We start from the raw sequence: 12,492 nt of genomic DNA on the forward strand, positions 1-12,492 counted from the left end.
TTTTGGTTTTATATCCCTAGCCAAGTCTTTTTGAAATTAGGAGGTATTAATTTACTTCTTAGATGTGATTATGACCTTAAAAAACTCCCTGTTAAATTGTCAGTGTTCCATCAACAGGTTTTACTTTATTGGAAATTGATTTATAAGCATAATTTCAGTCCCCATAATGTCCCTCTGTGGAATTGTAGATATGTGGTATTTAGAAACAAGTCTATTTTCTATAAAAGTTGGTGGGAGAAAGGTATATGGTCGTTGATGCATATCCTCGATAATAGTGGTGTTATGTCTTTTGAAACTTTTTGTTCAAAGTATAATTTATATGATAAGAAACTATACGATAATATGATTAATGCTATTCCACTATCTATATTTCAGATGTCTCAAACCCTTTCTCAAAGCGATGTAACCCCTGTCCTTCCTAAGCTTTTGGTAAATGGAGTTTCTCTCACTAACCTGATTTTACCAAACACTATTATTCGGGATGCTTTTGTCAAAGAATTATATCCTTTTTATTTGAGTAAACAGTACTTTAAGTACTTTTCCAAAACTGAAATTAAAATTTTGAGAACGAAATACTTTAAATTTCCACTTGCACCAAAAGCTAAGGAGGTTCAGTTTAAAATTATCAATGGAATATATCCCTCCAGAGAATTTTTAAATTCGCGATTTGGGCTTGAGGTTAACAATTGTTCTTTTTGTACTGATCAAATTGAGACAACAGATCATATTTTCTTTGACTGTATTTATGCCTGTGCCTTTTGGGAGGACTTTCATTATTGGTTGTTTCCTAAATTTGAAGACTTACCTGTATTAAATAAAGAAAATGTATTATTTGGTATTTTTGTGAAAGATGGAACACATGACTTGGCAATCAATTCACTTATTATTCCTGGGAAATTTTTCATACATAAAAACAGATTTCAGAGAACAATTCCAAGGTTTTAATATTTCATAAGGAATTGTGTAATTATTTCTCTTCATTAAAATTAATGAAGAAAAAATCTGCCATGAATCTGTGTTATCTGGTAGAAACCCTTAATCTTACAGAAAACCCCTAGTGTCTTATTTTTATTTATTTTTATTTATTATTTATTTTATTTTTTGTCGTGTGTCCTTTTATTTAATGTTTACATTTTTGTACCATGCTTGATGCTTGTCTGCTGTGTAGAAAATTATTTGTTTTGTACCAAGCCTTTTTGGTTGTAAACTGACTTTGTTAAATAAAGTTTTGAAAAAAAAAATTGTCTGGATAAAAAAGGGGGGTTTTGACGTGTGTTATCGCGAGACTTACAATATCAGATGGCCTGACGTCATGCTAAAGGGAGCGTGTAAAGATGGCTGCTGTCATGATGAAAGTTGGTTCTAGTAAGTTTGCTTCTGTTCGTGTTCAACAGCCCGCTCTGCGTTTAGTTGCCGCCACCGCCGCGCTCAGAGCCGTAAGTTCAGCAAAAATGTCATGATAGTTTGCGTGAACGTGCAGTCACGTTATGTTACTTTTGTTGTTTATATGCTTGCGTGTCTGTTTGCGCTGCTTTAACAGGCAAGTCTGTCTGCGACTCAGACACTGCCAGAGAGAGTGAAGATTGTGGAGGTTGGACCCCGAGATGGGCTGCAGAATGAGAAGGTAAAGAGTTCTGTGTCCAGTTTGCCTTAAAGTCCTTATTAACTTGTTTGGCTTTTGTGACTAGGGGTGTAAGAAAATACACAACACGTGATATTTTGTTTGGCAGTGATGGGTCGATTCTCAACAATGCCATCTCGGTGTTTTTTAATAAAAAAATAATACAAGAGTTATGGCAGTTGTTTCGTTTGGATTGTTTATCCCGACTACTCGCGTCTAAATACCCAAACTTGCTGTCTTTGCAGTTGTCTAGTTGTTACATAACGTATTTTCTGTAAACATGAATATCAGCTGACATCACTCACTTGTCCCTGCTGATAAAAACAATGAAACCATTACAGAAAATTCTAATGGTTTCCATTAAAATACCAATAGGAACTAGCTTTTACCATTAAAACCACTAGACTTAGGGTGACCAGATGAGATTGGCTGAAATTCGGGACGGGGGGGAGGGGGGTTGGGGTGCAGACGTAATATTATTATTCATCCAATAATAGTTTTATTTATTAATTTTATTTAATAATAAAAGACAATGAATTTCAAACTGAATCAATCATATTAATATAAGTAGATATGCATATAAATAAATTGATATAATACGTATAGTATTTTATACTTTATACAATAATAATTCATACAATAATAGTTTTCTTTATTTTATAATAAAAATAAGGAATTTCAAACTGAAGTTACTGAACTAATCATATTTTTATTAATATAAGTACATATGCGTATAACTTTATATAATACGTAACGTTATAGAAGTATTTTTTTAACAAAGTGCCTTGCCTGCCCTCGACCAATCTGACTCCTTCACGTGACTGACTGTCACTGCCTGCACTTTCAACTGTTCTCGCGGTTGCTGCAACTTTCGCTCTCTTAATCAACTCTATAAAACAAAAAGGTCCTATTGTCTTTGTGCATATAGATGAATAAGATACATTAATAGAAACAATACAACGTCAGCATATTTCGCGGAGGTTTTAACTGCTGCCAGCACAATGAGAGCCTACAGTATGAAAACAAGATGCTGCAGCCAATGAGCAGCCGGCGGCGGCTGGCTGCAGCCAATGGGCACCCGGCGGGGGCTGGCTGCGGCCAATGGACAGCCGGCTGGGGCTGGCTGCAGGATGACTCAACCTCCTCGCTCATGTTTTATCAGACAACTACTACTCAAGATTTTGCTTTAGTATAATTTTCGGGGAAATTAAAGCGGGATCGGATTAAGATTTAGCTTAAGTATGATTTTCGGGACAATTAGAGCAGGATTCGGGATTCGGGACAGCAGCTTAGATTTCGGGACTGTCCCGAATTTTTCGGGACGTCTGGTCACCCTAACTAGACTGTATTGTGTTTTGGGCCATATTCCATTAGAACCAATACATATTCCATTAGAACCAATACACTGTACTGTGTGTTTTGGGCCATATTCCATTAAAACCAATAAACCATTAGAATTTTCTGTAATGGTTTTATTGTTTTTTCAGCAGGGTCTTCCGCCATTTTGAGTACCTGAAGTGGTCGCAAAAGAACTAGAAGCTATGCCTTCAATATGTTGTGAGCATCAAAATTGCTATTTCTTACAACGCTCGACACAACATGATACTTTGCTTGAAGTATCACCTGTGTCTCTACACGTGAACTCGAGCATTGAGAACATTGTTTGTGTACACAGAGTTTACTAAAAAAAGGTGTTGAACAACTGACTTTGGTTGATTTGGCGTCCGCTCACCCCATCTTCCCAGTCAAGATGTATCTATCTCCGAATGCGACGTAGGAGGGAGGAGAGTAAAGATGGATAGCTGTGTAAACAAGCAATGTTCTCGCTTGCTCGCTTTCATGTGTAGAGTTCCAGGTGATACTTGAGCAAAGTTTCATGTTGTGTCGTGCCGCCTTATCTTGTAAAATAGTGGTGGTTCGGTAGCAGCAGACAGCGGCTGGAAGAACGCATCAGGGATTGAGTAGGCATCACACCCATAGACAATAAAAGAAATGGACACAGCGACCCCACTGGATTCAACAGAGAGAAGTGAAGTCAATTAGAAGCACGCACTCCTGGGGGTCGAGCGTACTTCGCAGACTCAAACTGAGCTTAATGACGTATATGTCATGTGAGCAACCTGTCTGACAATTGTAAGTCTTCTAATAGACGTGCCACAAAAAATCTGAATCACCCACCGAATCTTGCAGAGATGGCGAGCGTAAACAGGAGCAAATTTTGTTAAGTATTCTGATTAATAATTTCCCTTGACGTTATGCCTCCACGTACACCTGATTGCCTCGTAGACAGTAAAAGATTGCCCTTGAGCTTCTCCTCCTGTCCATATGCTAATTTCTCTAATGTGCGACACAGAGGTTATGATGCAATCATATTTTTACAAAAACTGCTTCTACTGGGCCATAACGTAAGATACATGGTAATGGAGCCTTTTATACATTTTCGTTTCTTTAGAAATAATTAATGGACAAATGGAGTCTTTAAACGCCTCAGATGTAAAGTTATTCGCTGTCATCACTGACGCCAAAATGAATGGGAGTCAATGGAATGCTAACAGCAGGTGGGGGTCCGCTAAGCAATGGCAGTATAAAATATGAAACCCTGTTCACACCCTAACCAAGATATTTTTTTAAGTAGCGTTTCTTTTTATGACAGTCAAGGTGCGACATTTTGTCTTTCGTAGCCCTTTATTGTATCCGTAAGAATCATAGACAGTAAAAGATAAGAAATCCGTAAATCGTAGCAAGCCAGCCAATGCTTGTCAGTAGCCTACTGGTACTCAGTAGGTCCTCAAGATGGTGGCATGACTGATTTTCATCTATAGACGGTTTCAGCAGTAACAACACAAACAATCGGCTGTCGCGGCCCGCATGTAACTTCCGGTAACTCCGCTAAGAATAAATAACAACAAAGTTCTTTAAACGTAGTTTATTTATAACAAGCAAAACAACAACACATAGATTACCTAGGAAACCAAAACATTTGTTATTTTCGACGAGGCATTTGTTCAAGATATACTAGTCAGACCATTAAAAAAAACGAAACCGGAAGTAAAGTTCGGATCCAGACGTGTATCGCATCAGCTCACGTGCATCCGATGAAACCGTCTATTCACCTTATTCCGCCCCTTTTTAAATTCTTCGCTCTTCCGCATTTTGTCAACCGGCTTCCGCTAGCACGACACAACGCATCCGATAGCTAGCTTAGTAGTTAGAAGATTGTTTGTAGTTCACTATAACTTGAGCAAAATGATAAATGTAGCAGGAGAAATGTAGCACCCTGTGTTCTCAGTACACCTCCGACGTCTTGGGGCTATTGCGAATTCTTGTCGGGCTACCAAAATCTATCTCCGGCGTTTATTCATTTAGTAACTTAAATTTGTGAGAAGGAATATATATGAATATATGAGTGATTTCCGATCGATTTGACACGTCTATGTTGGGGAAATTATGTTAAAAGCTTTTGGTTGTAATAATGAACTAGGCAACTAAAATGCAGTGGTAAGATCTGTTAACATAAAGTTAATTAAATGTTTATTTTTTATTTCGTTAGTATTAAGTCTAACATTATTCTAGCAATTTCTTTTTTACTTTCTTCATTTAGTAAGTTAACTTTAATATGTGAGAACGAAAATATTTTAGTGATTTCCATGAAGAGAATATGATGTTAAAAAGACCGCTCCACGGAGGAGGTGGACATGGGGATAGTCAGCACCAGGCAGGTGAGGTGATGCAGTTGCGGCATGCTCTCAGTCAGCTCTTTAAGAGTCAGAAAGTGCAGCAGGTCTGATGGGCTCCTTGCCTCAAAGTTTGCCATGTTGTACATGACCATCTCCAGAAGGGCAAGGAACATGAGTTTTTCATAATCTTTGAACCTGTTCTTCGGCTGAGTTAGAATGTTGTCCAGGATTTCTTTGTGCAGCTGCTGTAACGCTGCGCATACATCTCCAACTCTCCGTGCCCTGTGCCCGCTGGGAACCCAGACTTCGCGCACAGTGTCCTCATAGATAGTTATTTTTTTGCTTTATTTTAGCTTGGACCCCATTCAGTCCAGAGACCATGACTGCAGCTCCATCGTAACACTGGGCAATTACCTTATTGGTACAGGCCCAGTCTTCCAAAAACTCCAAAACTTGACCAGCTATGACTTCTGCACGCTTACCACCACTGACATCACCAAACTGGAAAAAGCGCTCCTTTACACCACCGTCAGTTGTGTAACGCAGGACATAGGACATCTGAGCAGTGTTACTTTCGTCAGTTGTGTCGTCTACCATAACAGAGACAAACGGCGTGTTCCTCACCTCCCTCATTACTTCGGTCATTACGTCTGCCACCGATTTAATCAGGTCAATCTGAATTTAGCTGGAAGTGCCGATGAAAACAGTGGCCGAATCCAGATGACAGCGCAGAGGGCTGTCATAACCTGCCAAAAACTCGTTTTCCAAATCTTCACTCTTATCATGTCCTCGAAATGCGAATTCTTGCCTTCCCAGAAATGTGACGACATCGATAAGACGTTTCAGGATCTCTCTGTTGTGCCTGACCTTGTTGTGGGCTGTAGTATGATTACGGCGCTGCTCATCTAGCTGAAGGTCGACTCTTGTGTCCCCAAAAGTTTTCAAACTGACTGTTGCTTGCAGGTGTGCTGCAGAGTCTTGATGTCGGTGGGCTGACTTTGTCAGATTTTTAAGGCTGACAAATCCGCCACTGACCCAGGGTGGATGACTTGTCAGTTGTAAAAAGTAAACAACTCCAGCAGTACAGCCTGTTTGTTTTCTATAGCCTGTCATCCATGGATATCGCTGATAATTTTCAGTCTTGAAATGCCTTTCCACTTTCTTAACCTTTTTTAAAGTTCTAGAGTTGGTCTATACCCGCCTACTTACAATCAAAGTGTGATTGGTCGATTTGCCCATCACTCTCTACACCAAAACGCATAGCTTGGCCTTCCCTGGGATTTGTGAAGTCCTAACCAATGAATGAGCCAGCTAACCGGGCCTTAATAGAGACAGACGATTCTGATTGGATAACTTGTTTTCATGACATTCACTTGGTAGTAAGCTTAACGTTAGAACACAGATGAGAGAAAATATATTACATGTATTGTATTAAAAGAAATAGAAATATAATATAAATTAAAAAAAATTATATTGAAATTTAAATTTATAAACATTTATATTGAATACTTTATTGTGTAATTATTATTATTATTATTATTATTATTATTATTATTATTATTATTATTATTATTATTATTATAAAAATATTTTTAGGCCTTCTCTGAAGGCATAGAAGGCCCTGAAGGTTCTCCACTGCTATGCAGTATTAGCTGATTACTTTATTCAATTTCTATTCTCTACCTGAAAACTACAGACCAACTTAAAAACATGAACATTACTGTTTATTTCATTTGTATGTTTGTTCTATTGCATTTATTTGTGCTTATTGCTCATAATTTGATTATTTTGATTTGATTATCCCGTCCTTCGGATGAGACGTTAAACCGAGGTCCTGACTCTCTGTGGTCATTAAAAATCCCAGGATGTCCTTCGAAAAGAGTAGGGGTGTGCCCCGGCATCCTGGCCAAACTTGCCCATTGGCCTACTAATCATCCCTCATACTAATTGGCTATATCACTCTATCTCCTCTCCACTAATAAGCTGGTGTGTCGTGGGCGTTCTGGTGCAATATGGCTGCTGTCGCATCATCCAGGTTGATGCTGCACATTGGTGGTGGTTGAGGAGATTCACCCGTTCATATGTAAAGCGCTTTGAGTACTGAGAAAAGCGCTATATAAATGTAAGGTATTATTATTATTATTATTATTATTTTAATAACTGACTATTTACTTGTTTTTAAAATATTTGACATTTATATGAGTTAGGCTAAAAACAAAATGGGTTAATGATTAGAGGTCGACCGATATGGCTTTTTCTCTAGCCGATGCCGATATTTAGAAATCAGGGCGGCCGATATGTTTGGCCGATTTTCTATATGTACATAATAATCAAAATGTTCTCATTATTAGCAGATATTTTAAATGCAAAAATGTCACTATTTAAGTCAAAGTATTTAAAAATATATGACTGGTCTTTCTGAAGAGTTTTACAACCTCCTCTGCACCATGCATTTATCAGACACAGATATTACCTGACACACTGCTGTCATCATCTTTGATCAGTTTTTTACAATGGCTTTTATTGCTTTGTAGGATAAAATCCTTATTTGTTAGACCTGATAAATGATTTATTCATCATAAAGTTAACATAGTAAATGTCTATGTTTTTTAGTTGAGACTGTTATTTAAGGCAAATCTTTCTAAACACATTTACATTCTCATTTCTGAGGCGCTATAAGTGACTGACTGTGCTGACAGTGACGTCTTGTGAGTGTAGTGTTGGGACAGATCTGTTGTTTCAACCGTTCATTCAAACTAATCCGTTCAAAGGAGTCAGTTCGCGAATCGGACGCGCTGTGTTTTCTAATCCAGGCTGAGCAGCGCAAAACTGTAAACAAAGTCTTACTGTAACAACACAAAAAACATTTCCTCGGTGGATATGATTTTGTCTTCCGCCCTTTCGCCATCGAGTCAGTTTTGTTTTGAGTAATAAAAGCAGGGAGACAGAAAGCGTGCACGCGCGGCTCTTCTCTCTCTCTGTCACGCAAAAAAAACTCATCATCACTCATTAATCACATGAAATGAGCCTAATCTTTGCACGGACAGTGTACCGTGAGACATAAGCCCGTCGCGCTGTTTTACTGGCTGCGTAATTCGCGCGACCCCGCCATCGTTTACTAAAGCTGTTTGTGAACAAGGCATGGCTGCACACACACGAGACGCAGTGTTTCCCATACATAGGCTCTACTTGGGCGGTGCGCCCAGGTAAATTGCGACCCGCCCAGGTAAAAAAAAATCACTTTACGAATTTCTGTAAGCGAGAGCGCGAGAGAGAGAGAGAGAGAGAGCGCGAGAGAGAGAGAGAGAGAGAGAGCGCGAGAGAGAGAGAGAGAGAGAGCGCGAGAGAGAGAGAGAGAGCGCGAGAGAGAGAGAGAGAGAGAGAGAGAGAGAGAGAGAGAGAGAGAGTTTAATGCTCTTTTATTTTAACAATTTAATCATAAATTACACACACTTTATCTTTTTTTCTTCTTCACATATATGTTTAAAAAGTCAAAACCAACTCATTTCTTTTACAAAAAGTGCACAGTACTTCATTAATACCCCATATTTCTTCGAATTTCAATAGACAGTCCATCAACAAACTCTACTTTCAGTCGAGATGCCACCAGTCCCAAAAACATGGGGACAACACTTGTTGCTTCCTGCCCTAAAAGTTTTTTTTTCCGTGTTTTCCAAATTGCCAATTTTGCTGTACCTGACAAAAAATTAATTAGAACCAATGTCTTTTTCCTTTGAACAGAGTACCTGGGCCCATAAACAAACAATTCAATTGTAAAACCTTCACCCAGAGACGAAAACCAATTGTTTAGAAGACAAAAAAGATCCCCTAAACGTGAACACTGCACGAATAAGTGGACCACTGACTCTACCTCCAAACAAAAAGGACAACCCACCCCTATGTTAGGATTGAGATGCGCCACATATCTGTTCGTAGCCATTGCTCCATGTACAATTCTCCACTGGAGATCACCTGTCCGTTTATTAATCGGACACTTGTACAGAGCACGTCAGCATCCTTTAGGGGAAGAGTCAGGTCCAAGAAAATCTGTCCATTTTGCAACAGACACACCAGTCAAAGTCCGGGCATTTGACACTTTTGAACAAGTCCAGTACAAAGCCTTTTTTCCAGTTGACTCAAAACAGTCCAATTCAGGGATTTTAAATGTCAGCAGACAGTGCTCATCTTCTTCCCAATTCTCCGCAGCTGCACTGACTGTAAGTGAGGGAAAAACGTACTCATACTCTTCTGTCCACTCATGGATCATCGTTGTTTTATCCAGAAAGTCTCTGTACTCCTCTACGAAAACTCCCCGTATATCTGTGAGGAGCTGCTTTATCATTCTCTTGGATTTCACTTTAGTCCTTTGGCTTATAACTTCCACGCTGCTACTCAATATATGACCCAGCTTCACATATCCAGCTGCCAGCATCCTTGAACGTAAGCATGCAGATGATAGAAATCTTGAAGGCAGGAGTGGGTTGAAAAACAAAGGTTCTTCCAACAGCCAAGGCCCTGCTTCCAGATCAAGTGATCTTGACACATTGAAAACTTTCCAAGCTTCAAGCATAGATCTATAGAAAGGAGTAAGATCTACCAACTCAGACTCTTGTCAGTCCATAAGAAATAAATGTTTATCAAGTCCCATTCCACCTGCCCTCCGCAAAAGGGCTATCGCAGTATCCATCCAAGCACAATTGCCGTTATATAGCAGCTTTTGAGCAGCTTGTAATCGGAAAGTCATGAGTCTTGCCTTGAGGTCCACTAGACCCTGTCCCCCTTCTTGTACAGGAAGATACAGTACTGCAGCTTGCACCCAATGGCATCCAGACCAGAAAAAGTTCACCAAGTGCCTTTGGATCGTTTGAACTAGCCCTGCTGGTGGTTGCAGCACATTAAATTTATGCCACAGAGTAGATGCCACCAAATTATTGGCAACCAACACTCTTCCCCTGTAGAACAGCTGGGGTAGCAACCATTTCCATCTAGACAATCGAGTGCATACTCTTTCCTCTATACCCTCCCAATTTAATTTTTGAAACTCATTTGAACCAAAAAAAGGCCTAAAATTTTAAGACCATCTAATTTCCATTTAAGGTCTCTAGGTAATTTTGGGAGATTCTCTGAAATACTTTGACCAACCCAGAGTGCTTCACTTTTGTCCCAGTTAACCTTGGCTGTTGAAGCCTTCTCATAAATATAAAGTGCATCAGACAAAACCTTGACATCTTGTGTGTTTTTAACAAACACGGTAATATCATCAGCATAAGCACTTAAAACTGTTCTTGAATTCTTAACAATAGCAGGTATATCCAAGCCAGACATTTTTTCTCGTATTTGACAAAGAAAGGGTTCAATTGCTATACTATATAGCTGTCCTGATAAATGACACCCCTGTCTTATGCCCCTTGTTACAGACATGGGACGACTCAAACCACCCCCCACCTTAACAATACAAGAAGCCCCTGTATACAACAATTTCACCCATTTTAAAAAACCCTCCCCAAAACCAAACACTTTCAAAACATTAAAAATATAATTGTGATCAACACGATCGAACGCTTTCTCTTGGTCTAGGGAGATTAAACCAATTTCTATTTTAGAAGCTCTACAAATGTCTAAAACATCCCGTATCAAAAACAGATTGTCCGATATTGTCCTTTCTGGAATACAATATGTTTGATCACTATGTACAATTTGATGGAGATACTTTTTAAGCCTATTTGCAAGGCATTTGGATAATATTTTATATTCAGTCGTCAAAAGAGCGACCGGTCTCCAGTTCTTCAAAAAAGACAGATCCCCTTTTTTAGGCAGCAATGACAAAACAGCCCGTTGACAGGATACAGGCAACATACCATCTTTGTTACAAACACAAAATACTTCAAAAAGATCCTGTCCAATGCAATGCCAAAAATGTTTATAAAATTCAGGTGGCAAACCGTCCATGCCTGGAGCTTTTCCTGAATTAAGTTGACCCAAGGCAGCAGTTATTTCTTGGTAGGATAAAGACAAGTCCAAAGCAGTCTTTGAATCAGAGTCTATTTGAGGTAGATCTTTAAACAATGTTGCAGAACAATTTACATCACAATGCTCAGCAGTGTACAGATTTGAATAGAAATCCACAGCATGACGACGCATATCTTTTGTATTGTATGTCATCCTTCCATCAGGAAGACGTAAACAAGCCATCTGTTTGTGCTTTGCCACTTTACGCTCTAAATTAAAAAAATATGCACTTGGAGCATCCATTTCTGCAACAGAAATAAACCGAGACCTTACCAAGGCCCCTTTAACTCTCTCATTTAAAAAAGATCCCAAAACCATTTTTTTCCTCTGTAACTTGCTACTTAAACTAGGGTCATATCTATTAATTAGTTCTGCTTCTATTGATGATATCTCATTTTCAACAGACTCAATTGTTTCTTTCAGCACATTGGTAGAATTAGCAGTGTATTGCAGACAAAACATTTTTATATTTACTTTTCCTATATCCCACCACTGTCTTAAGTTTTCAAAACTGCTTTTTTTTCTTTTCCACTGTTGCCAAAAAATTTCAAAATTCTTGCAAAACTCTTTATCCTTAAGCAATCTAATATTAAAATGCCAAAAAGACGACCTATTTGAACTCTGACATTTACTTATTACAATCGAAATCAAATTATGGTCTGTAAAACCCACTGGTGTGATAGAAGCATCAATAATTTGACTGCTCAACTGTTTAGATACATAAATTCTGTCCAAACGAGCAGCAGTAATTCTATTATCATTCACCTTGATCCATGTATATTGCCTCACATCAGGGTTTTTTACCCTCCATATATCCAAAAGATCTGTTGCCTTTATTAACTTTGATAAACAAGATGAGGACTGAATATGAGGCTCCTCGGTATTTCGATCAACAGAAAAATTCTCTGTACAGTTCCAATCTCCCCCGACTATAACATTTCCATCATTAAAACATTTTTTAAAAACATTACTTAACACACTAAAAAACATTAATCTTTCAAACCCTACATTTGGTGCATACACATTGATAAAATAATAAATATCCCCATCAATGTCTGCTTTAACAACAAAAAGACGGCCATTCATTGGTTCTTCTGTACTCAAAATAGTAACTTTTAAATCAGGTGCAAAAAGAATAGCCACGCCTGCACTCAAATTCGTTTTATGGCTTAATTTGTACTGCCC

At 38.6% G+C, this 12,492-nt stretch overlaps 1 protein-coding gene across 1 annotated transcript in view; it reads left to right on the forward strand.

The window, feature by feature from the left end:
* The first annotated feature begins 1,294 nt into the window (after positions 1–1,294).
* The window catches only part of hmgcl (3-hydroxy-3-methylglutaryl-CoA lyase), a 75,744-nt gene continuing 64,546 nt past the window's right edge, over positions 1,295–12,492 (forward strand). Inside the window, exons 1-2 of the mRNA XM_055172776.2 lie at positions 1,295–1,436; positions 1,541–1,624. Coding sequence (XP_055028751.1) covers positions 1,335–1,436; positions 1,541–1,624 — 186 coding nt within the window. The 5' untranslated portion in view covers positions 1,295–1,334. The remainder of the gene's footprint in view (positions 1,437–1,540; positions 1,625–12,492) is intronic.

The sequence above is a fragment of the Misgurnus anguillicaudatus genome, chromosome 7, assembly GCF_027580225.2.
Source record: "Misgurnus anguillicaudatus chromosome 7, ASM2758022v2, whole genome shotgun sequence".
In the NCBI taxonomy this organism is placed as follows: domain Eukaryota; kingdom Metazoa; phylum Chordata; class Actinopteri; order Cypriniformes; family Cobitidae; genus Misgurnus; species Misgurnus anguillicaudatus.